Source organism: Geotrypetes seraphini, chromosome 19 (genome assembly GCF_902459505.1).
Source record: "Geotrypetes seraphini chromosome 19, aGeoSer1.1, whole genome shotgun sequence".
Lineage (NCBI taxonomy): Eukaryota > Metazoa > Chordata > Amphibia > Gymnophiona > Dermophiidae > Geotrypetes > Geotrypetes seraphini.
In genome coordinates this window covers 3508274-3535717 of record NC_047102.1, presented here as the reverse complement: position 1 = coordinate 3535717, position 27444 = coordinate 3508274, and the positions used below count along the sequence as shown (strand labels likewise).

Sequence of the window (27444 nt, the reverse complement as noted above, 5' to 3'; positions counted from 1 at the left end):
GCAGAGGAATAGGGTAAGGGATTGAAAGCTAGATCAAAAAGGTGGGTTTTCAGTCTGCTTTTAAACAAGGGAAGGGGCTTCATGGACAAACATGGATAATTTATTCCAGGCATAGGGGGCAGCTAGATGAAAGGAACGAAGTCTGGAATTGGACACCTGAGCAGACTTAAGGGTATAGGTTTGGAACCAGTCAGTTTGGTATAAATTACTGGAAGATGCAGCCAAAACTACTTGGCTGGATCTTAAAGTATAGATCTGGGGTTTGTGGTGTCTGAAACAGCAGGACCAAAATATTATTCTTGAGGTTATGACAATTCTATTGTAAAATAGGGCATTGTGGGAAATATTTAAGACAGATTAAATGGAATAGGGCATCATCATTCTTTAAGTACGCTGCAATTTCTATCAATCCAGTTTTCCAGGTCTTGGATAATATTAAAATGCTGTATGCTTTAGAGTTCTAACAAAATCAGATTACATAAGTGATAAGCAATACAAACAAAACCTCCCAGTAATCTACATGTGCTGTCAATACTTATTATGAGTGATTTTCCCCTCGCCTTCCCCCACCCTGTTTAAGACTTACTACAGGGATTTTTCAATTGTAAATCTAAGGGAAAGAAAGGCTCATTGTCTGTTTTCTGCATCTTTCATTTCCAACTGAGCAGACCAGCACCATGGACAGCAATCCCGTCACCGTTCATTGTGGTGGGTTGTTCTGGTCTTGAGCGCAGACACTTAGTTGCCCATATGTTCATAGCTGGTTATATTTTCTCTCTGTAGTAATGAAGTCATTTTTTTTTTTTTTTACAACTTAATGATATGCTAAGGGATTTCTTTTAATAAAAAAAGAGCCACAGATGGGTGACTATAATAGATTGGAATACTATGTTATTAGATTAGATAGTGAGGAATCTGCTTTACATATTAATGCTCAATAATAGCCATTTCCCTCCCCCAAATAATCAAAATGTCCAAGCAAGGTATGAAGCCTTGAGAAGTTTACACAAGAACAGTATACAAATAAATAAAATTTACATAATTTTCAAGTTATTTCACAAGAGTTAAACCATTTTTAAAAATTTAACCCTGCAGTTTTCCTCCTGCTCCTTTCAGCCTCCAGTTCAGTTGGAACCAGGGTTGTGACCTTAGTGCCCTTCCACCCCCCCACCCCCCTATTTCACATCCTTCTCCAAGACTGCAGTGGGCTTAGCCTTGCCATTTTTGCAATCTTCCTGGACAAGAGTTCACCATGGATCCTTGCAGAATCCTGAAATCACGAGCCTTGACTTTTTCCACAAGCATCAACCTTAAGAGATGACAACAACTTCCTTCATCTAAGGCCTTAGTCTTCATTCCCAGTCCTCATGGTCAGGATTTTTGGATAGCTCTAATGAATATACAGGGGAGAGATTCATATGCCTTCTGGTCCCATTATATACAAATCTCTCTCATGCATATTCATTAGAAATTTCCTGAAAACCTAAATTTTGGGCATCCTTGAGGCCTGGAAGTGAAGACCACTACTCCAAATTCTGAGCTTGCAGTATCTCGGGCCCAGCCATCTAGGGAGAAGAAAGCCCAATTCAATGGACCATGCTCCAGTTAAATATTTTTTTTCTCTATTGGATCATTTTTTAAATAATTTTCTTTAATCATAAGGTTGCTCACTTATGGTAACAGTAGCTTTCTCCTTTCTTTTCTAGGATTTATCTTTGTTTATCGTTATATTATCAGTAGTAGCTAGAAGTTGAGTAGGATGCTATGAGACCAGTAGTCAGAAATATGGTTGGAGACAAATGCATTATGGTACTTTGAGCATAAACACTAGTAAGTTAGATGTAAAACATTAATAAGGCAGACCAAAAAAAATAAAAAAAAGAACTAGAGAAGAAACCTGCCATACAGAACTAATTTTTTAAACCCCATATTTTCAAATTACATTTGAAGCACGAAGACTTTGAGTGAATCAGATTGACCACTGGATGAGCAAGGGGTTAAAGAGACCCTCTGGCATGAGAAACTGTAAGTTTGCCTATATTGAAGACCCAATATATACAAATCTATCTCATGTATGGTCATTGTGGTAGAACTGAAAACTCAACTGGTTAGGTGAGCCTCCAGAAGAGGGTTTGGAAACACTGAACTTGATATATGGGTATTCAAGTAGCAGGAAAAAAAATTATTTTGCACAAATGCAAAATGATGCCCATATAGAAAAATAATTCAAACTCTAGGTACCCAATGATGGGTTCCATATTAGGAATCACTGTGGATAATACAACGAAATGCTCAGTTTAGAGTATAGTGGCAGTAGAAAATTAAGTGGCATATCAGGAATTATTGGGAAAGGAATCGAGAATAGAATGAATATGTATAAAAGGAATTTGCATATAATGAAGGCAGTGTTTGGTTTTATTTCTCATGAAATACAAAGCATGGTGGAAGGAGAAAAAAAAAAAGAAATGTTGTACTCGTTCTGCAGTTGTCAGACATGGCTTTGAGGCAGGTCAGTAATGCTGAGCCTAAGAGTAAACCATACGGTAGGAGACGTGTGATTGAATGCCAACTGAGTTTTTCAAACCTCTCAGCTGCTAATAATTGAATGCAATTTTTATATCACAAAATTGAGAGGAGAATTCACGGGGAGAATTCATCAAGGGGTGATAAACTAATTTAGCATGCACTAGCACGGTTAGTGTGTGCGGAATCAGTTCATGCCCCTTGATGAACCCCCCCCCCCATCTTAGTCTTTCCAAAACCACATTGAGAGCCATAATCAAAACAAATGTCTAAGTCCGTTTTGGGCCTAGGGCGCTAATCGTCCTAAGTCGGCAGCGTCCAAATTCCATTCTTGAAAAATACGTCCAAAATTTTTTTTTGAGGGGGAGGGAAAATCGTCTACTTCTACATTCAGCCGTTTGATCGTACAGACCGCTAGTACATCTATCTTTCTCATCCAAATAATCGTCCAAATCCCAAACACCTAGAATAAGACCTTTTGGACGTGGAAGGGGCCAGCATTGTGATGGACTGGCCACCCAGACATAGCAACCGAGCACCTTACAGAACACTTACAGAGCACCTTACAGAGCACTGCTATGAACTTCTCAAAAAGGATGCCACATAAGCATCTCACTACAACTCCCCTGCAGGTCATGGTGAGCCCCTGAAAACCTACTATACTCACCTGTCTATAACCACAATAGCCCTTATGGCTGCAGCTACCACCTTTATGGCAGTACAGTAGGGTTTTTGTGGGGTTTGGTGGACTCACATTTTCCATCATGAATGCAGTGGTTAGAGTGGCTTATGGGCCTGGGTCCTCCTCTCTATGGTTCAGTAGCCCACCTCCCAGACTACTTAAGCTGATGTTCTGGAGGCAGGTATGTACGTTTTTATTCCGATTGTTGTGGTGGTGGTGGTCGGTGATCATTGGGGAAGTGGGGGGGGGAGGGGTCTGAACTTTGTGTCTGCAGTAGTTATCTGGCAATCCTTGGATACCTTTTTGGGACTTAGACCTGTGTTTAGATCGTCTAAGTCACAACATATAAGTTCCATCTAAGCAGCCTCTCAAACCCTCAATTATCCCTGCAGTACAACTAAGTCTAGTTTGGCCCACATCCCGCCCTAACCACTCCTTCAAAAATGCCCCTTTCAGCTCTGGGAGCACAGTGGGATTCAGAGCCTAAAAGGTCTCTGGATACATCTAAAAACCTGTTTCGATTATCGGCTCTTGGACAGCCTGTCTTTTAGGTCATCCAAGTGCCGATTTGGGTGAGTTTTTAGACATATTTCTATTTTGATTATGAGCCCCATTGTATCTACAATTTAGAAATTTGGATTTATTTATTGTAGATTTGTTATCATTATCCAAAAAGGACTCAAAGCAGTTACAAATTAGCCCCCCTTTTATCAAGGTGCGCTGCAAAGCAGTGCGAGCTGAATGCCAAACCGCCCAAAGGAATAGATTGGACGGCTTGACAGTTGAGCTTGATAAAAGAGGGTTAAATATAAAACAATATTTAAACATAGAAAGAATAAGTAAACATGAACAAATTATTAAAATAAAATAGAACATCCATCCCCAACTTCTCTCCCATAAAACAAGGTGTTTTTTTCAGGGATGGGTGAAAGACCAGCAGAACACTTCTGAACTGTATTCAAAGTTCAGTGAGGCTCAGAATATATTCTCTGTGAAATGTGTGTAGGTGTGTGTGTGTGTGTGTGATGGGGAGGGGGTTCCAGCCTGTCACTGTTCTAGAAACGTAAAAATAATCAGGTCATTACTAATGAGCAATGAGAATAAAGCTTTTAACAGACAGTTGTTACATATGTCTCTATGTACATGGTATTTAGATGTGATGGGGGGGGGGGGGGTTTCTCTGTTTGATAGCTATTCATTATTTCCTATTACAGGGTGTTTGGAGCCGCTATCTTACTCACTTCTACCCTGAACATGCTAATACCATCTGCGGCTAATGTGCATTATGGATGTGTCATCTTTGTGAGGATCTTACAAGGGCTTGTAGAGGTAGGCGAAATATATTGATCAGGAAATAAAACATTACTGGGAAATTATATACTTATCAACATAAGATGCCCCAGCATCTGGTAACTGTGATTTGAGTTATTCTTCCCAATGTGCATCACTTTGCATTTGTCCACATTAAATTTCATCTGTCACTTGGACGCCCAGTCTTCTAATTTCCTATATTCTGCCATGCAATTTTTCACAATTCACATGCTTTGAACAGTTTAGTGTCATCTGCAAATTTAATCACCTCACTCGTCATTCCAATTTCCAGATCATTTATAAATAAGTTAAATAGCACCGGCCCCAGTACATACCCCTGTGGCACTCCACTGTTTACTCTCCTCCATTGAGAAAAATGACCATTTAACCCTACCCTCTGTTTTCTATCCGATAACCAATTCCTAATCCACAACTGAACTTTGCCACCTATCCCATGACTCTTTAATTTTCTCAGGAGCCTCTCATGAGGAATTTTATCAAAAGTCTTCTGAAAATCTAGATACACTATATCAACTATATCAAGCAAATTGGTGAGGCAAGATTTCCCTCGGCTGAACCCATGCCGACTCTGTCTCATTAAATCATGTTTGTCTTGGTGTTTCACAATTTTATTTTTTATAATTGTTTCCACCATTTTGTCCGGTATTGAAGTTAGGCTTACCGGTCTGTAATTTCCCAGATCTCCCCTGGAACTCTTTTTTAAAAATCAGTGTAAATGGCCACCCTACAATCTTCAGGTACTACAGATGATTTTAGCAACAGGTTACAGATCACTTAGAGCAGGACAGCAATTTTATGTTTGAGTTGTTTTAGTACCCTGTGATGTATATCATCCGGTCCAGGTGATTTGTCACTTTTTAACTTGTCAATTTGGCTTAGTACATCCTCCAGATTCTCCAAGATTTCTTTCAGTTCCTCCGCATCATCACCCTTGAAAACCATTTCCGGTTCAGGTAGATACGAACATAAGCTCTCTTACATCTTCTTCCATAAAGACTGAAGCAAAGAATTCATTCAGTCTCTTCACTATGTCCTTATCCCCCCTGAGCACCCCTTTTGCTCCTTGATCATCCAAGGGTCCCATGGATTCCCTCACAGGTTTTCTGTTATGAGTTTTTGCCTCTTTGGCAAGTTTCTCTTCATATTATTTCTTAGCTTTCTTTATCAATGCTTTGCATCTAACCTGCCAGTGCTTGTGTCTCTTCTTATTTTCTTCATTCGGATCCTTTCTCCATTGATACATGAAGCCAATGTTGACAGATTAAATGAAATACAAATTTTCACACTTGTGTTATCTAAAAGACAAATAGTATGTGTCAATTATTCTCTATGCTTACTGTAAATGATTCTGGATTACCATTAGCAATTTATGAAATAATTACAGGGCGTCACCTATCCAGCCTGCCATGGTATATGGAGCAAGTGGGCCCCTCCTTTAGAGAGAAGTAGACTGGCTACCACCTCCTTTTGCGGTAGGGAAGAATTAATCTTTTTCCTTCATCTGAGAAAGCGATGCAAAGTTCAAGTTCAGTTGGGTTGAAGCCATTTAATTACCCGTGTCTTCTTTTTCCCCCCTCACCCCTAATTGCAGGTTCCTATGCAGGAGCTGTTATTGCAATGCCATTGGCTGGGATCTTAGTGCAATATACGGGATGGTCATCTGTATTTTATGTATATGGTATGATATTTTCTGCATTTTAATGCCACAGATTTGCATATTACTGGACCTTAAGCTCATTTACCAACATTTCTAGGGTGGGGGGGCAACATTCAGCCACCAACGTAGAGTATTTATTTTAGCCACTGCCCGCGCTATTCTCAGATATTCGATGCCAGGCTAAGTTTGGGCACCAGCATTAAGGGCCTGATTCTATAAATGGCACCTAAATTGTAGGGTACCTAGGAAAACGTGCCAACCAAATTTAGGCGAATTGCATCTACCAGTGCCTCAATTGAGTTAGGCGGCGGTAGGGTTTGCCTAAAGCTTTTCACATTCAAACTCTGCCCCTAACCCTGCCTAATTTTCATTCAGGCGCCTCGCCGATTTCCACGTGGACTTAATTGAATCGTTTTTAATTGGCTTTCAATGGCGCTTTCAATTATGCCAATTAAAAAATTTTAAGTTCCATGCAGAAATCGGCTAAATATCCAGGTTTATACGGCTGGCTACATCTTACGGGTTACGTCTGATATTCAGCACGTATCTGCATAAGCGACACCACATAAACATAAGACTGAGTTTCAAGTGCAGTGGCATAGTGAGGGCGAGAGGTGGTGGCGCCCCTCCCCCACCCTCATCTCCGCCCCCCTCTGCTCCTTCTCCGATCCCACCTGCTGCGTGTGCCCCCGCCCCATCCCTGATCCCGCCTGTCGCGCATGCCCCCTTCCCTTCCCCCGTACCTCTAGTTGAAGTTGTTGCTCATGGTGGTCAACAACATGCTCCTCGTGACCCTGTTGGCTCTCCCTCTGATATCATGTCCTATGCGTGGCACCCGGAAGTGACATCAGCGGGAGAGCTAACGGGGTCACGAAGAGAATGTAGTTGACTGCTGCGAACAACAACTTCAACTAGAGGTACGGGGGAAGGGAGCGTGTGCATGGAGGAGAGGAATGGGAAGAGGCGGGGGGATGGAGGGGAGGCCCCCACTAACAAGGCGCCAAGGGTGGACTTTCCCCCTCACCCCTCTTACTACGCCACTGTTCAAGTGGTCCGATTTAACTAAACTAAACTAAACTAAGCCTTAGGTTTATATACCGCATCTTCTCCACTGAAGTGGAGCTCGACACGGTTTACAAAGTTAAAAAAAAAAAAAAATATGGGAAGAGAGAAGAGAAAGAGAAACTGCTAAACTTAGATGATTAAGCGGTGAATATCGGCGTTGAAGTGCACAACTGCCAACTCCAACCCCAGCATTCAGCGTGCCGGCCTGCTCTAGTAAAACACTATCGTGGTTTTGTCAAAGGGGAGGGGGGAAGTGAGTTAAAGCGCCTAATGTCCAGCGCCATTTACAGAATACGGGCCACAGGGCACAGCAATGTACAGGAAATCAGGGACTCTTTCTTGTGTGATTGCACAGTATTTTCATTTTCATTCTAAATTACTGTCCTTGTATTTCAAATAGGAAGCTTTGGAATTGTTTGGTACATGTTTTGGTTGTTGGTGTCATATGAGAGCCCTGCGACGCATCCAACAATCACAGCCGAGGAGCGAAAATACATAGAAGAAAGCATTGGAGAGAGTGCTAACCTTTTAGGTGCATTAGAAGTAAGACTGTTAATCTTGTGTATGCCACTGGCTTTTAAGACCTTTCTAGGGACACCTACTGGTTTGTTAGTGAGTAACATGTTCTAGGATTATAGGATGAATTTCATTTGCAAAGCTACGTTAACTTCCAAAGTCTCAGAAATCCTTTCTGAAACAGGATCTGCATCCTAACAAACCCCAAATCCAAAGAATGTCCTACAATCTTGGCATATTTAAACCACATTCGATGATCAGTCACTTTCACTTGACATGGGAGTCTATTACCTAAAAGTCATCACAGGTAATTCTGCTCTTTAATGTTGGTTCATGCCTGCGTTACTGCATTTTTGTATGTTGATAGGTTGCTCTAATACTAAAGTTCAGAGTTTCTCATCAACGCACAATGGATATAACGCAGTGTTAGCTCCAGCTAGAAGGGATGAATAATTTCATCAACCATTACAAGCAATTGCATAGCTCCTGGCCTTTTGTAAATTGCAGCCTTGCATCATATATTTCGATAATCGTGGAACAGAGAAGGCAGAAGCATGTTATTTTAGATTCACAAATTCGGTTTTAGGGCATAGGAAAAGAGGAAAGGGGGACTCTCCAGTGTTAACCCTTATTTCTCCTCTGTTTGCTTGAAAAGTTCAAGTTCAAGTTAATATACCGACCATACTTCCAGGTGGTATTAGAATGACATATGATAGAACAATTGTCATAGTCCACATCTTCTGGCAACGCGTTCCGGAGCTTAACTATTCTCTGAGTGAAAAAAGATTTCCTCCTATTGGTTTTAAAAGTATTTCATTGAGTGTCCCCTAGTCTTTGTAATTTTTGACGGAGTGAAAAATCGATCCACTTGTACCCGTTCTACTCCACTCAGGATTTTGTAGACTTCAATCCTGTCTCCCTTCAGCCGTCTCTTTTCCAAGCCAAAGAGCCCCAACCTCTTTAGTCTTTCCTCATGCCTATATTTAGTTGCGCCCAATTACGCCAGCTCTACGGCTGTCGTAAGTTGCTGTGCTTAATTGCCCCCAACGCAGATTAATATCCAACAGTGTTCTTCTACAAATTGTTGCATTTGAAAAGTTCCCCTGTGTTTACTTATTGTGTTTACTCAGGTTCTTGACAGAAAACGTACTTCTAATGCTGAGAAAACAATGGCCGTTGCATGAAATGCTGACCCCTTCCTTTCGTATCTCTTTCAGAAATTCAAGACTCCCTGGAGAAAGTTTTTTACCTCAATGCCTGTCTATGCAATCATTGTCGCGAACTTCTGCAGGAGCTGGACTTTTTATTTGCTTCTTATTAGTCAACCTGCATATTTTGAGGAGGTGTTTGGGTTCGAAATCAGCAAGGTACTTCCCACCGGGTTTCTTCTTTATACGAGGGATCTTCAAAAAGTTTCCACAGTTTTATTTTTTAAACACTATTTATTAAGGGGGGTCTTTTACTAAGGCGGGCTAGATTTAGTGCGTGCCATTATATTCTATGGACACATTAGCATTTAGCTAGCGCCTTAGTAAAAGACCCCCTAGATATCTCAAAAGCAAATGACATCGCTTTTCCACCTAATCAGCCTGTTTTGTGATACATTTCCCCCCCCCCCCCCGCGTCCTATTAACACGCCCTCTTACCACTTCTCCCGCCCCGACCATTTTGCGTGAAAATATGAAAGAGTCCTCGTACATAAGGCCTAGCTTAGGCTGTCTAGATCCAAAATTGATATTCAGGTCAGGATATTTACGCTCACTGAATGTGGATAAAACATGTACAGGATTGCAGGGAAATGCTTGTGCATTTTTATAAATGAGCAGCGGCAGAAGATATTTGAGGGAACTCAACACGCACAAGAGGAGAAATGGTACCACGTTGACGCACGTTATTTACTGCAGATTCATTTTAACCCTTTCAGGACCATAAGGATCGTAGGCCAATTTTTGTGGTTTTGACGACATTTTTATGGTAAAAAGGGCTTGCAGATGCCAAAAAATTGATTTTTTTTGTGAAATATCATTATTTTTATTTAAAAAAATCACACTTCTGGCTTATGGACAGTGTGGCAAGTGAATCTTCTCGTCAATCTGGCAACGACGCTAATGAATGAATGTCGGAACCAGTTTGTTTACATAAAGGCAGTATCATATGGAATCCGTACATATCAAATTTAGAACTGTAGACTATCCCAATCAAAATTTATAGGATTTTAAAGTTATGGGACAAATATGTCCCTTGGTCCTGAAAGGGCTACAGTGTTTGAGGCTTGTGCAGATGAGGACGGAGCTTAGGCATTGGTGGAATGAGGCATTATGACATCACAGTCTGAGCTCTAGATTGTTGCTACTTAGGATTTTAACCCTTTCAGGACCATAAGGATCGTAGGCCAATTTTTGTGGTTTTGACGACATTTTTATGGTAAAAAGGGCTTGCAGATGCCAAAAAATTGATTTTTTTTGTGAAATATCATTATTTTTATTTAAAAAAATCACACTTCTGGCTTATGGACAGTGTGGCAAGTGAATCTTCTCGTCAATCTGGCAACGACGCTAATGAATGAATGTCGGAACCAGTTTGTTTACATAAAGGCAGTATCATATGGAATCCGTACATATCAAATTTAGAACTGTAGACTATCCCAATCAAAATTTATAGGATTTTAAAGTTATGGGACAAATATGTCCCTTGGTCCTGAAAGGGCTACAGTGTTTGAGGCTTGTGCAGATGAGGACGGAGCTTAGGCATTGGTGGAATGAGGCATTATGACATCACAGTCTGAGCTCTAGATTGTTGCTACTTAGGATTTTAACCCTTTCAGGACCATAAGGATCGTAGGCCAATTTTTGTGGTTTTGACGACATTTTTATGGTAAAAAGGGCTTGCAGATGCCAAAAAATTGATTTTTTTTGTGAAATATCATTATTTTTTTTTTAAAAAATCACACTTCTGGCTTATGGACAGTGTGGCAAGTGAATCTTCTCGTCAATCTGGCAACGACGCTAATGAATGAATGTCGGAACCAGTTTGTTTACATAAAGGCAGTATCATATGGAATCCGTACATATCAAATTTAGAACTGTAGACGATCCCAATCAAAATTGATAGGATTTTAAAGTTATGGGACAAATATGTCCCTTGGTCCTGAAAGGGCTACAGTGTTTGAGGCTTGTGCAGATGAGGACGGAGCTTAGGCATTGGTGGAATGAGGCATTATGACATCACAGTCTGAGCTCTAGATTGTTGCTACTTAGGATTTTAACCCTTTCAGGACCATAAGGATTGTAGGCCAATTTTTGTGGTTTTGACGACATTTTTATGGTAAAAAGGGCTTGCAGATGCCAAAAAATTGATTTTTTTTGTGAAATATCATTATTTTTTTTTTTAAAAATCACACTTCTGGCTTATGGACAGTGTGGCAAGTGAATCTTCTCGTCAATCTGGCAACGACGCTAATGAATGAATGTCGGAACCAGTTTGTTTACATAAAGGCAGTATCATATGGAATCCGTACATATCAAATTTAGAACTGTAGACGATCCCAATCAAAATTGATAGGATTTTAAAGTTATGGGACAAATATGTCCCTTGGTCCTGAAAGGGCTACAGTGTTTGAGGCTTGTGCAGATGAGGACGGAGCTTAGGCATTGGTGGAATGAGGCATTATGACATCACAGTCTGAGCTCTAGATTGTTGCTACTTAGGATTTTAACCCTTTCAGGACCATAAGGATTGTAGGCCAATTTTTGTGGTTTTGACGACATTTTTATGGTAAAAAGGGCTTGCAGATGCCAAAAAATTGATTTTTTTTGTGAAATATCATTATTTTTTTTTTAAAAAATCACACTTCTGGCTTATGGACAGTGTGGCAAGTGAATCTTCTCGTCAATCTGGCAACGACGCTAATGAATGAATGTCGGAACCAGTTTGTTTACATAAAGGCAGTATCTTATGGAATCCGTACATATCAAATTTAGAACTGTAGACTATCCCAATCAAAATTTATAGGATTTTAAAGTTATGGGACAAATATGTCCCTTGGTCCTGAAAGGGTTAAGCAAATATTTTCACTAACAACTTCCATTAGCTGCAATAACATATTTGAGTCAATCTAGCTCTAAGGGTCAGATTATAGGCATCCGAGATGGACACCAGTAAACCCGGCCTAATGGACTGGCACCTACCTCTAAGACACCCAGCAACAGCTAAGCTTGCCTTGGCATCAAGTTTTCAAGTTTTATTAGGATTTTATATACCGCCTATCAAAGTTATCTAAGCGGTTTTTACAATCAGGTACTCAAGTATTTTCTCTATCTATCCCGATGGGCTCACAATCTATCTAACGCACCTGGGACTATGGAGGATTAAGTGACTTGCCCAGGGTCACAAGCACTGTTCCCTCTAAGCTGAGCAGGTGTCCTCCAGCTGCATTGCTACCACTAGGGGGTGGAATATTTTCAGTCGCTAAGGACAGGTATGTTCCCTGGAGTCCTGCAGAACTTGCCTGTCCCTCACAATTGAAAAATGTGACAGTAAAACAGCACCCTCTATTGGTGAGACTGTGGGTGGAGGACTCCTGCGGAGCAGTGCAGGGTTTGAACCCACAACCCCAGGGTGCTGAGGCTGTAGAGCCAACCACTGCATCACAAGTTGGGATTCTGTAAACGATGCCTAGAAGTGGATTTTTCAACAGGCTGGGATACTAATTATGCACATTTTAGATGAGTTTTTTTTTATTTGTATTGTACATGATAATTATCCCCGCCCCCCTTATACAAAACCGCGATAGAGGTTTTTAGCGCAGGCTGGCGTGTTGAATGCTCTGCGCTGTTCCCGACGCTCATAGAGTTCCTGCACTAAAAACTGCTATTGCGGTTTTGTAAAGTGTCGGGGGGGGGGAGGGGGGGAGAGGTATGTTTGTATTTTGTAAACCACTTAGATTTAAGTAGGTTAGAAATCTTTTAAATAAATAAAAATCTATATTCCCAAAATTCCGCATCTAAGAGAGACCAATTAAGCAGCCAAGCTTCCAAAGGTTATTTTGTACAATTTTAAGGACCGAGGGGTTAGGCACAATTGCTTCCACCATCATTCTTCTAAATCCCTGGCTGAAACAAGCAGTTTGCTATCACTTATGCCAATGGGGAATTTCTAAAAAAATATAGGTGTACTCTGGTGCAAAACTAGACCACATAAATCATGCCAAAAACAGATCCCCTTAGAAACTATAGTATGTCTCAGGACATCTACATATATAATAATGATATTAACACATGCACATATGAATGCCATTTACTACTATTTACTTGTGCAAATACACACAACCATTCCAACACAATTTCCTAGATCTGGTATCACAAAACTGCTGCAAAGAAGGCACCACAGACACCTTGTGGAAATCTTTGCTTGACTGTAGCCAAGGTTCATGTAAATCAGTGGCTTATTGGCTTTTCGTTTAGGAAATTATTCAAACCATTTTTAAACCCTGCTACGCTAACTTCTTTTACCACATTCTCTGGCAACAGATTTCAGTTTAATTACACATTGAATGAAGAAATATTTTCTCTGCTTTGTTTTAAATTTACACCTTAGTAGCATCATTGTGTGCCCTCTAGCTTTAGTATTTCTGGAAAGGGTAAACAAGCGATTCACATTTACCAGTGAATTGCATGTTTACTTTATTTCAAAGCTTCACCCATGCCACATCCAGGTGAATGTGCCCTTATTTATTCATTTGATCTTTTAGCTCATCCTCCCAAAGGAGCTCAGTACAGGTTACAAATCAGATACTCAAACATTTTCCCTATCTGTGCTGGTGGGTTCACAGTCTATCTAATGTACCTGGGGCAGTAGACTTTCCCAGGCTCACAAGGAGGAGCACAGGGTTTGAACCCACAACCTCAGGGTGCTGAGGCTGTCCTCTCCTTGCAGTTATGTGTTATGCCAATTACATGCACTCTTACAAAATAACTTTCAGATGTCCAGTTGTGTGCATTTACCTGCAAAAGTGCTGATTTTCTGTACATTTACACATGTATGAGTTGTGTAAATTTGTGTGCCTATTTATAGAATCAGGGAGTAAGCATGCATGTATAGGCAGCCAGCGTAAAGAACTGGAAGCAGAGAAGTGAGATTTATCAAGGGGTTTCTAGGAGAAAATGCTTACTCTATCCATCGCCATGTGATAATATTCTCTGAGACACTTAGCAGTCTTATTACCAAGCTGTGGTAACCAGGTTTCCAAGTTTGTTCATTACTTGATATACCGTTTATCAAGAAAATACCTAAACGATTTACAATAGTGAAATAAGTTTAAGAAAATAAGAAAAGCATATAATATGAATTACAAGAAAAAAATATAAGAGGGGAAACATGAAATGACAGAGAGACTGGTACAGAAGGGAGGAGGGGAGGGGGAAGGCAAAAATACATTGACGTCAAAAAGAAAAAAAAGAGGGAAGGGAAAAGAACGAGGAGGGGAGTACGGAAGGGAAGGCTTCGCTTCTGGAGAAGCGTTTATCATTTAGGCCTTGCATGGAGAGGCTTGTTTTACTTATAGGATTGAATTTCAAGGATTGTAGACCCCTTAAAGAGGAACATTTTTAATTTTGATTTAAGTTTGTCCAGTAAGGGCTCTGTCTTAATGTCTATTGGAAGGGAGTTCCATAACGAAGGGGCTGCGACCAAAAAATGGTTTTACATGTAGTGTCGTAAAAAAAAATCTCTTGTAAGGATGGAATGGCTAGCAAATGTTGATTGTTAGATCGTAGCGTCCGGGAGGGGGGTGTAGGGGATTAGATATTTGTTGATAAAAGCGGGGGTGTTAGTGTGGATGGTTTTATAAGTAAGTAGAACTCTTTTATAGGTTATACGGTGAGTATTGGGTAACCAATGAGCATTGCTGAGGAGGGGGGGGGGGGGGGGGGTGACGTGATCAAACTTTTTTTCACCGTAGAGTTTTTCTGCCGTATTTGCTTACCACAGCCTAAAAGGGATTATCGCAGGGTATGCTGAAGTGTCCCATGATAAAATCACAATGTGCACTCATTACTCGGCCGGGTTAAGAATCAACACCCAAGCTAAGTATTTGAATAATTTTTAAATGCAACAGCATAACAACTTAGATTTATAGATGAAATAAATTAAATTAAATCACATAACAAGAGCTTATATGCTAAGACTTGTTCAATCGGCATCTAACTGTGAGCACTTGAGATCCGAATAATCTCTTAATGCAACTGTTTGGTTGATATATAGTTTATGTCTGGACTCATGCTATAGCCAACACCTTGAGGATTTCAGTGTGCTCCACAAGTTTTTTGAAGGGATTTCAACCTGCCAAGAATTGCTTCAGGATCAAATTGTCTGCTAGAAGTCTTAATTACAAACATTAATTTCCAATTCTAATCACAGTTTTCTTGGAAGCAGGCATTAACATTTTGGTTTGGCATCATATTTCAAAATATAACACATGCCAGGAGAACTGGAGAAATGTACAGCTGATTCAGTAGTATCAGGAAGCAAAATATTTTGGAAAAAATAACAGAGTTTAAACATTAAAATTAGTTCATAAGATAAATTTTTTGATAAATTACCTGCTTACTATTTTTACCCAAATTTAAATTATTAGGAAGCTCGTGCCTAGTGAATGCATGAGCTAAGGGCTCTTTTGAACAGCCAAGGGTACTGACGTGATGGCTTAGATACGTAAATATGTGTATATCTACTTTCAATAATAGACGTCCCAAAAGGCCCACTGATAACCCATGTCAGTGCAGAGCTTATGTCAAGCTTCCAAAAAAGGTTCAGCTAATATGTCAATGCTTTGGTACATTTTCAGTTCTACTGTAGAGGCAGGGGACGTGGCAGATGGCCCAGCATGGGCAACACATCCTACTTGAAGACGTGTGCTACCTAAGGATGTGAAAGACTAAAGGGTGATTTCTTGTAGACGGTGAATATTGTAGAGGTTGGAAAATATCTTTAGAACTGAAGGAGTTGAAAAGGGCAAGAAAAGGTAATGACCAAAGCCAGAGAATTTTAGGTGGTGAAGCTTGTATTGCTGCCAGCTAGAATAGTGTGGACAGAGACAATCGGACATGCGAAACTGACCAAATGGTCTTTATCAGCCAACATCCAGTGTTTTACAATGGCCCATAAGAACATAAGAATAGCCTTACTGGGTCAAGCCCAGTAGCCCGTCCTCACAGTGGCCAATCCAGACCCCTAGTATCTGGCCAAAACCCAAGAAGTAGCAACATTCCAGAGTCTCAAAGATTAGCAAGATTCTGGAACCCCAAAGAATAGCAACATTCCATGCAGAATCCCCAAAGAGTAACAAGATTCCAGAACCCCCAGAGTAGCAACGTTCCACGTTACCGATCCAGGGCAAGCAGTGGCTTCCCCCATGACTTTCTCAATAACAGCCTATGGACTTTTCCTTCAGGAAATTATCCAAACCTTCCTTAAAACCAGGGGTTTCCTTTTTGAGGTCTATGGGAAAAATATTTTGTACGTATGACCCTATGGTAGTTTACATTATGGTATTTAAATTGCTACAATTATTTCTTTTAACGTGGAGGGGCATTTTCAATAGGATGCTTTGAGAAAGGATCAAAGTGTACCAAAATTTAGTTTGTGGTGCATGTTCCCACTGTTTACACAGATGGCTTCTAACACGCACTCTTTCATCAGGTGGGCATGTTGTCTGCTGTGCCACATCTAGTCATGACGATCATCGTGCCCATCGGAGGACAAATTGCCGATTTTCTAAGAAGTAAAGAGATCCTTTCAACTACTACTGTACGGAAAATAATGAATTGTGGAGGTAAGTCACTTTACTTTATTTTTATTCTCCAACGTATGATTATATCCTTTATAATGCAAGTACCTTTGTATGCACGGGTTAAAAACACAGAATATATAAAACAGGAATGAATTCTTACGCATATTTAAAGTTATTTTACAGTTTATCTTTAATTTTAATGGTTGCTTATATGGGGTTGTAACCTTGATATTGATAGTTCAGGGTAGAGGAGAGCAAGAGAGTCAGCAAGGAAAGTAAGCGATTGGTCCTCTGGATCGGCAAACCCAATCGGTGTTTCTTCTGCTTAGCGAATCGTCCGCTTCCTACTTTTCCATTCCATTTCCCCTCATTTGCATGGGTGGATCGGATCAGTTAGGAGATTGATCGGGAAGCTGTTTAGTGAATTGGGTCGGGGTCAGGGAACGATCGCAAAACCAGTAAAACTGGTTTTACGATCGTCGGTACAGGATCGGAAGATTTAGTGAATCTAGCTCAAAGACTTATAAGTTCATGGTTTTGATGTTTCACTTATATAGAAACAAAACAAATATCAGTCTGTATATTACCTTTGTAAGTGGATTAACATGGCAAACCACAATATTTTACTCACGCTGAAAATTTTAGGGGTTATTTTAGATCGGTCCTTATCTTTTAAGGCCCATACAGATTCTCTGGTTAAGAGATGTTTTATTGTCCTTTGGAAACTGCGTACTATTAGGAAATTTTTTGATTTTATATCATTTAAAATCCTGGTTCAATTTTCAGTCCTTTCAATATTGGATTATTTTAATGTTATTTATCTGGGATCATATAAAATAACTACTAGACGACTAAAAATCATCCAAAATACAGCTGTTCATTTGATTTTTAATCTGAAAAAACACGATCATATCAGTGTATATTATCAAAAGCCTCACTGGCTACTGTTTGGGGCTAGAGTGTTATTTAAATTTGGATGCATTTGTTTTAAAGATTTATTTGGCTTAGCACCTTGTTTCTCATTTTAGTTTTTTTTATTTCTAAGAAAATATTCGTAGATCTGGTTGGTTTTATTTTCCTTCAGCAAATGCATGCCATTACAAAAAGTTTTGGATAGGACCTTAGCATTCTAAACTGGATTAATGAATTCATATTTGAATCTTCATGTTGCTCCATTTCTTACTTACTATCAATTTCGAAAAGATCTTAAAACCCACCTATTTAAACAATATAATATACATTACTGATTTTCATATTATCATGTAGTTATAATGTACTTTTAATCTTTTTATCTATACTTATTTTAGTTTATATAGTGGATTTTTGTATTCATTAGTTTTAATGCTTGTATTAGTTACTTATAATTTTATTATGTATGATGTTATTATTATATTGTATGCAGAGTACCTATTGTGTAAACTGCTATGAACCACTGGTTAGGCAGTATATAAAAATAAATTATTATTATTATTATTATGAAAATGTGAAACCGTATACAGAAGAAAAAGCTTATACTTGTACTGTCCTGTCTTGTTTTCCTTCCTTTTCAAGGATTTGGTATGGAAGCAACTCTCCTTCTGGTAGTAGGGTACTCTCACAGTAGAGGTGTGGCCATTTCATTCTTAGTCCTTGCTGTTGGTTTCAGTGGATTTGCCATATCTGGTAAGATGAAGCAAGATCTGTCTTCAAAATTTCATAGAAACCAGTAGAATGCCGTTTAAACATGTCTTCAAGTGAGCCTGAAATTCATTTCCTGTTTCAAATGTGTTTTAGCAGAACTACAAAACAGGGCAAACATTTGTCGTTTCTTGAGTGGGCTTTACTACATATAGTGGAATGGAGGAGTGGGCTAAGAACCAGGGTGACCAGGGGTCCTTCTGATTTGGGGCAAATTGATTAACTTTTTATTTCCTTATCTATGTTCTTACACTGAGAGGCCTTCAGGAAAAGAGGCATCTTTCAATCAATACCCAGACTCCTGAGGCAGGCCATCTGTGTGGAAACACGATCGTGTCGAGTTTTGATTATACAATAACGTGACTGAGCGCCAGAGGTCACCTTTGCTGTTGTTTTTTTTTTTTTTTTGCTTTCCAATTTTGTTTCTTCTTGACATTTACCAAAGCTCCACATGCACCTGGTTTTCTGCTATGTAGTGCAACCGAATGAGTTTTCCAAAACTTCAAACCCTCGTGTCTTTTAATGAAATGAAATGAAAATCAGATATAAAGGGTATCTTATTAGAGAATGACATGGGGACAAATTTGTCCCTGTGTCATCCTCTATATCTAATTCCATTTATTTACAAGCTGTGTATTGGAAATCCTGTTTTCTTTCCTCTAGAATATCTTTAATTCTTTTAAAGCAGGATTGTTTTGTTATTCTACAGAAAAGAGGTTTGACTGTTTTCTTAGGTTATCGATAAAACGAGTGCTTCCCCAATAGGTTTCAACGTCAACCACCTGGACATTGCCCCACGATATGCCAGCATCCTGATGGGTATTTCCAATGGAGTAGGGACACTATCCGGAATGGTTTGTCCTATAATTGTCGGTTCAATGACAAAGCACAAGGTAAAGCATGATATTTGTGCCCAAGGACTTTCTGATTTACTGTAAGTGGAATTTCAATGCATGTGTTCAATGATCTGGACAGAGGAGATTTAATTCTTCAGTTCCGACATTAGAATTATTCTTAAATTTTACTCTTGGAGATCATGATTTCTGTAAGTAGCTATAATTCCCACTGGCCAGCTATATTTTCAATAGATTTCTGCTCTGTGCAAGAAATAACTGTTAGAAACATACAACATGACGATAAAGAGAAGAGACCTATCCAGTCTGCCCATCCAACCATCTTCCTTAAGAAATTACCAAGAAGACAGCTATTAAAAAAAAAACCCAAACATGCAAAGTTAGATGGTGTAATTTAAGTATTTTTATCAAATAAATTATTTCCCTCGTACCTTCCATTTTCCAAATCACTGCACCCTGAATTCTAATTTCAGTAGATTAAAAGACTGAACTTTCTTCCGAGCTTTTCTGCAAATATAACTCAAAGAACGTTTTTTCACATTTTTTTGTGGAACAGAACACATTTAATGGAAACTGTGTCTCTTCCTCCTCCTCCCCCATGCACAAAGCTGAACTGCATGTGAAGATCATTTCGCTTTTACAAAGAAAGGATATGAAACTTCTATTTGTGCTTTGTGGAGGTAGGAATCAGCTGTTTGCTATGTGATTCTAAAAGGAGAAAGTGTAGGCAAATTACTATTCCTACTATTATTTATCACTCATATAGCGCTGAAAGGTGTATGCAGCGCTGTATATTTTGACATTTAATAGATGGTCCCTGCTTGGAAGAGCTTACAATCTAACTTGTACAAACAGCCATGACATAGGGTTGGGGATGGATGAGGTGAGAGGGAGTAGGAGTCTTAAAGAGGTGGGCTTTTAACTGGGCCTTGAATACTGCCAGAGTCGGAGCCCGCCATAGAGATTCAAGCTTTTTCCAAGAATATGGCACAGCAAGGTGGAAGGGATGGAGTCTGGAATTGGCAGAGGAAGAGAAGGGCAAAGATAGAATGGACCTATCAGCTGAGTGGAGCTCGTGGAGGGGAGGTGTGTAGGGGGGAGAAAAGTGAAGAGAGATAGTGAGGGGCAGCTGAGTGAGTGCATTTGTAGGTCAGTAAGAGGAGTGTGAATTGTATTTGTAAATGGATGGGAAGCCAATGAAGTGGCTTTAGGAGAAGGGTAACATGAGTATAGCGGTTCTTATGGAATATGAGTTGTACAGTCAAATTCTGGAGGATTGAAGGAGAGCAGGATGGCTATGGAGAAGGGCTCAGAGTAGCGAGTTGCAGTAGTCTAAGCGTGAGGTGATGAGGGCATGGATAAGGGTTTTGATAGTGTATTTAGAGAGTAAAGGTCAAATTTTGGTAATATTATAGAGGAAGAAGCAGCAGGTTTTCTCGATATGTTGTATCTGGGTGGTGAAGGAGCGAGAGGAGTCAAAGATGACCCTGAGTATATGATAGAAATGGGTAATGGTTCCTCTTGCCATTACATGTAATGGACTTTGGGAAAAGCTAATTATAGCAGCAGATCCAAAATATTGAAAAGGCCAATTTTTCATGTCATTGGTCCATAAGAAGTCTGAAAAAGTTTGGGCTCGATCTGGTCGCAAAGTATTTTGTAACAATGGGCGCCTAAATCGGATCACATGCAACTCAAGGGGCGTGGCCATGGGAGGACTTGGACAGGTCAGGGGCATTCACAAAAGATGCAGACGGTATTACAGAGTAGCGGGAATCTGCAACCGACTTGCTCCAGTTCTCTTTCATATTCTCCATTATCTTAGGTACGAAACAGGTATAAAATAGGCTATAAATTTAGCGCATGCTAATTCCCTTAATGCAGGTTAATTATGCATTAGGCTTTAGTGCTGCTTGATAAATTACCCCCTTAGGGGGTAATTTTATTAAGGCGCTGTAACCGATTTAGCACACGCTAAATGCTGAGGCATCCATTATATTCTATGGGCGCCTTAGCATTTAGCATGTACTAAATTGATTAGCACACCTTAATAAAAGGACCCCTTAGTGTGTGGTAATGTACATGTGATAACTGGCTAGCACAGGAATCCCACTATCTGCCAATGACATGTCCCTTAAAAAAAAAAAAAAACTTTTGAAATTTTTTTAGCGTGCAGTTAGCATGTACAGTTCACAGTTACTGCAGGACCCCCAAGTGCGTCTCATGGTGCTCCATTTCTTTGCTGTGTTTAATTTTACCCTTTTCATGCCTCATTTTGCCACATGGCAACTGAAATAAGTTAAACATGAAAGGGTTTCATGCCAATTCTATCTGATTTTGTCCCCTTTTACAGACGCGTGAAGAATGGCAGTATGTCTTCCTTATCGCTGCGTTAGTTCACTATGGTGGCGTTATATTTTATGGAATTTTTGCATCTGGTGAAAAGCAACCATGGGCAGACCCTGAGAGCACAAGTGAAGAAAAATGTGGCTTCATCGACGAGGATGAACTCGCTGAGGAAACGGGGGACATTACTCAAGGCTACATCAATTACGGTACCACTAAATCTTACGGAGCTACCACGCAAGTCGAGAGTGCATGGCCAAATGGTTGGGAAAAGAAAGAGGAGTTTGTACAAGAAGAAGGACAAGATTCATACAACTATAGGGAAGGAGACGATTATTCATAACAAAGCGACATAGTAGATATATTTTGTAGTGTTTGTGATTAATTTCATTGTGATTGCACAACAAAACGTAGTGTAAACATGTAAACGCATCGAAACAGTTCATTCAATTGTAAAAAAAACCCAACTAAAAATGAAAACAAAAAAACCCTATCATTGAAGTGCAATCTGTCCAAGTTGTGGCACATTATCACCTTCATCCTGGTGCATCTGATCTAGAGACGTTAGGATTTTAAGGGTTGAATGGTGGAAACTATTCAGACAATTAGTTCCTTAATGTATTCAGAAGAAAACTCCAGACTAAGGATTAAAGTACAGAGTGCAATACTTTGCTCAAAGTACACAGATTTTTGCCGTTACAATATATATACAAGTTTCCAAACCTTTATGTTAACACAGACTTCATTATAAGGCTGCTAATGCCCCGCACGCCTACTCTATAGGGTCATTGATGGCGTTGATGTATCTGCTTTGAAGCATAAGTAGTCTAACATTTTTGACAGTTCATAAAACCACCGATCAAGGCATTAAGCTGGTTCGTTTTCTTGATACCGGGAATCTGTAGAAAAGTGAAATGACCATGCACATCTTCATCAACTCTTTTCACGCTTATGAAACTTTTCACTAAAGACTTTGAAATGAGAATTTCCATGCAGAAATGGAAGAATAGCAAAATGGACCCGTTACTTGGGCGTTCTCCAATTTCATGTAAACTAAGAGGGAAAGAAAGGTAACTTAGAAAGGCAGCCACAAGGGTGAATTTTAGCATTTGTTTTGCCAGTTTCATAAAAAAAATCCCCTTAAATTCTGCATTATGTAAATTTAGAGGAAGTAGATTTTCTTTTTACCTACTTTTCTGCAAAAGTGAAACCCCTGTTTTTACTGATATCACCTTTGCAAATACAACATCCCCATGCTACGTATTAACCCCCCAATTCTATAAAACTGGGCGCTCAATTTTACTCTTCCGACATCATTCTATAAATGGGGTTAAAACCTGTTCTCAGAAATTTGGGCATGCACCCAATTTCCATATGCAATTTAATTGAATAACGAGCCAATTGGATGCTAATAATCAATCATCATTGCTAATTGGCATCAGTTACAATTTACAAGTGTATTTTTAGGTGCTTGGATCCATGCATAAATTTTACACACGGTTCCAATAAAGGGGTGTAGCCATGGGAGGGTCGTGGGGTGTTTCTGTACCTAACATTAGGCGTGAGGATTTGCACCAGGCTTTAGTTAGGTGCAGATCCAGTGCTAAATGCTATTCTATATATAGTACTTAATTTTGAACGCCATCTTAGCGCGTTTTGGAGTCGGCAATGGAATTCTTAATGCACATAACCCCTCTTTTACTAAGGCGCTACATATTAGCGCCTGCTGAATGCTAACGCGTCCTTAGAATATAAAGGATGTGTTAGCATTTAACGCTTAGTAAAATGACCCCTATGGGTGCCCATATTATAAAATAAGATCAGTTGTGTGCACAACTTAATTTAATAATTGGCTGCTAATTAGGGCTAACAGTCAATTATTGTCTTAAATTGTTGTTAATTGGCAACATTAGCATTGCGTACGCAATTGACCTTAGATGCTATTCTAGAATTTCTTTTGCCCACAACTTCTAGGGAGCACGGCCATACAAGGAGCATGGCATGGCCATTGGCATGCCTATGAGTTATGCAGGCAGGTTATGGAATCCTAGGAGTTACCCAGTTTTTGACATAGCGTAAGTGCTCGCGCCTACGGTTAGACGTGAAGCTTGAACTTATGCCCGCGCAGAACTGCCCTATAGAATTCATGCTCGGTGTGTATCATCCTGGCACCAATGATTGAATTTACCTCTAAGGGTCTGTGTTCTAAAGCTTGTCAAAATTACGTGTCCAATACAAAACTGATTAATGCATCTTATCTAAATGCACAAGCACATCATTGCTGGTTCCTTGATGGTAACATGAATGCACCTGAAAAATGTTCCTTCACCTCCCCAAAAATGGCATCATCAATGATGCCATTTTGAATTTGGCCTTGCTTTCTGCAGGAGGGAACACAGATGCTTTTTATCAGTGAACCCCTTTGGAAATTAAGTGGAATGGCAGACCCCAGAGATCTAGATTTCTGTTCTAGCATGGTGGGTTTGGGAGAGCCTGATATGTTTGGTGAGGGGCACAACATATCTGTGTTGATGGGAAGGAGAAGAGGTGGAAGAAAGACCTGCCTTGTTACTCCTTTCTCCCTACATTCAGTTCTCTAACTGGGCTCACATCTCTGGCCCAGTTAACCTGCACTGCAGGAGAGGTATCATGCATGGATGCATTTTATTAAATATGATCATTGCAATGCCTTCTATATCTAATATTTGCCATATACCCTGCATTATGACCATCAGAAAAGGGTTGCCACATGTCCATTTTAAAAGGGTTATACGTAGACCCCTAAAAAGTGGGAAATGTGTGCCTGCCAGGGGTGGAGAATATTTTCTACTCTGCACATCATCAGAAGAATGACATACAGCAATATAGCATAGGTATAATTAGATACTGCATGTCGGCCATTTTGAGAATTATAGTGAAAGTATGAAAGGAATTTAGAACACACATTCTTCCTTCCGTTGTCTATAGAATTTGAGGTTATATCCCAGTTCCTACTCTTCCTTGTATGTACCCAACAGGAAAAGCACAGCTTATGCACTAAATCAAGAAATTGTCATTCAAAAACCAAAATGTTAGTATATTTTTAATGATGACACATGGTACATTTTTGATACCACAATTAAGTCTCCGAGGAGACATTGTACCTTTAAAAGTGGCGTTACATCTGTATGGGAGGGCCTTTTACTAACAATTAGCATATACTTCCCACAAGTCCCATTTTAGTTGTGTGAACTTGCTACAGATAAAGGCTCCCTTTTACTAAGCAGCGGTAGAGGTGTCTAGCATGGCCTGGGGCGCTATATGCTCCGAATTCCTATGAGCATCGGAGAATTTAGTGCTCTGGGCTGAGGTAGAAACCTCTACTGCGGCTTAGTAAAAGGGGGAGGGGGAGAAATGAGCGAAACAAGATTTTCTATGTGAAAAAAAAATATCCAACCAAAATGTAAATGAAATAAGAGAGTTACAATTTTCTATCGTTTGTTTTTGGGTATTTTGTGAAACCTGTTCCATACCACGTTATGAAGATCACGGTTAAACATGTAATTAAATTACTGATTAAATTATTTACCCCTCCCCCTTTTACAAAACCGCGATAGCGGTTTTTAGCGCAGGCCGGCGTGCTGAATGCTCTGCAATGCTCCCAAACTCTATGAGTGTCGGGAGCGGCGCAGGGCATTCAGCGCGCTGGCCTACGTTAACAACCGCTATCGCGGTTTTGTAAAAGGTGGGGTTAATTACTGAGTAAGGGGGTCTTTTGCTAAAATGCAATACGTTTTGGGCTTAACACACTGTAATACTGAATTTTAACATTTGGCAAGCCCAACCCTGATGTTGCATTAAGAAGAAGAGTTCCCACAATTTTTTGTTGCTGGTTATGCATTAATAGTTCAATTATTGTGCACTGCCTGCTCCAAGTTAATGCCGGAGCACTTGCACTCTCCTATTTAGGGCAAAGAACTCCCGTGTTAACAGTGTTTTAGCCAGTTAGTGTACCGTAAGTATAACAGCGCCCTCCACTGGCTGGCCTGTAGGTGGAGGACTCCCACGCAACTTAGAGCAGTGGCTCTCAACACTATAATTTACAGCTGAAGAAAGGGAAAAACCCCTATATATTATTTAATGGTTGTGAACAATGATGAAAGGGAAATACAGAGACAATGGTGATGTCTACCGGAAGAGAGGGGTGAGCTGCAACATTTTCATTTAGGGCTGGTGACAGAAGCAGGAACTAGTTATGGAGATTTCAGGCGCCTAATTTCCTGGTTCTCAACGCTCTCCAACCTGCAGCGCACATGGGGGTCCTTTTACTAAGGCCGCGCTAGCCGATTTAGCGTGTGTTAAACGTGAACGCGTCCATTATATTCTATGGAGGCGCTAGCGTTTAGCGCACGCTAAATCAGCTTGCGTGCCTTAGTAAAAGAGGGCGGACAGTTTATGAAAGTCAATATAAAATAGTCCTTATATTAAACCAAAGGTGGCGTGCATTTAGGAAGGCCGCTCATTCCGGTTTCCATCCTGCTTTGTCATTTTCACCTATGGCTCAAGAAGAACTGCAACATTGGTGTACCAAGCAATAAGTTCATCATAAAACACGCATCCTATTTGTTTATGTGCTAATGTCATAGAGCTTGCTGTAGATGTTTGGGATTCTGGGGGCAAAAGTGAAAACGAAACTGAAGTGGGTGACGCCATGATCAGGAAAGCCCCTAACAAAAGCCGACCGACTGTCAATGTCTGTAAGTGATTCTCTCCTGAAGTTTTGATCCGTTCATTGTATTGTGTTAGTAATTGGGAGGCCTGGCTGCTGCCATCTACATTTTGAAGGTCTTTTTTTTTTTAATTTCCAAAATCATACTTGATTTTCAAGATCCACAATCTTCTGCTTTGTGCCTCAAAGTGATGTGATATGTGATCATAGCTTCCTCTGTGTTTGATTAAAAAGATGTGGAATATGTCACTTTTGTTGTTGCATAAAGTGTTAATAAAAGGCTCTATTTATCATTTTATATAAATAAAAAGAAAAGACCGTGTTCCTTGCTCCGTTTTAATTGGCAGTCACCTTTACATTTGCTTCAGATTAAAAAAAAAAAAAAAAAGTCAGCTATTTGGGTCGCGAGCATCTTGTCGAGACCATTTTTAGTATTTTTCTTTATACATTTATATTTCCCAATTACCAGCTTGAATTACAATTATACATACACATTAAAGAGGTAATTCTATAAATTGGGTCTAGAGCACCTAAGTGCTAAGTGGGCGGAGAATGGGCGTGTCTTCAAGTGATACCAAGCGGGTCACGTGCTCATGTAGGCACACCAATTTACACCTGCCATTGATATGGCCCAAAGGTGCCGTTATAGAAGTAGCACCTAGCACTCGACATTAGCATCATTCAATGGAGACGCCAAAAGTGGCCTTAGTGCATGGGAAAGACCTGTGGAAGGGGGTGCTAAGGCCACTTTTAGCATGCCCCGATGTTCGTGCGCCTATGCTGCCTAAAAATCGAGCCTACGTAGGTGCTTTCTGGCGCCTACGACCACTACGGGTATGGTTAAAGCTGGAAATGATATAGGTGACAGAAAGCGCTTTCGTAGGCACAATTCGTGGCATAAGCGCCGGAAATGTAGGCTCGGAACACCCTGTCCTGCATTTCCGGCGCCTATCTTGACCGCAGGCCTGGTTCTGTATAGGGTGCTGTCGTGTGCTTGACATACGATCGGTGGATGCTTTTAAGGTAACCGCCGATAATGGCAACACATACAGAATCCGGCTACAAGGGCTTACGTGCTGATCAGATAGTGCAGGCCAATATGGCTGTGCAGGTCCGTCCACTCTCCAGCCCTGATACATCCCCCTCGACAAAAAAAATAATTTCTTTTTTTTGCATGTGGGTAGTGTGCACATATTTGGATTTTATCATGGGCCACCTCAGTGCACTCCATGGTAAGCCCTTTTAAGCTGTCAAAATCCTGCATTAGTGCAGCCTGATAAAAGGACCCTTAAGTCC

At 40.1% G+C, this 27444-nt stretch overlaps 1 protein-coding gene across 1 annotated transcript in view; it reads left to right on the top strand.

Moving 5' to 3' along the window:
• Window positions 1-21863, top strand: part of SLC17A6 (solute carrier family 17 member 6) — a 30526-nt gene extending 8663 nt beyond the window's left edge. The window contains exons 4-12 of the mRNA XM_033928668.1: window positions 4420-4534; window positions 5922-6009; window positions 6129-6215; window positions 7660-7802; window positions 8993-9142; window positions 16473-16605; window positions 18115-18225; window positions 19006-19133; window positions 21448-21863. Coding sequence (XP_033784559.1) covers window positions 4420-4534; window positions 5922-6009; window positions 6129-6215; window positions 7660-7802; window positions 8993-9142; window positions 16473-16605; window positions 18115-18225; window positions 19006-19133; window positions 21448-21783 — 1291 coding nt within the window. The 3' untranslated portion in view covers window positions 21784-21863. The remainder of the gene's footprint in view (window positions 1-4419; window positions 4535-5921; window positions 6010-6128; window positions 6216-7659; window positions 7803-8992; window positions 9143-16472; window positions 16606-18114; window positions 18226-19005; window positions 19134-21447) is intronic.
• Window positions 21864-27444: the final 5581 nt, after the last annotated feature.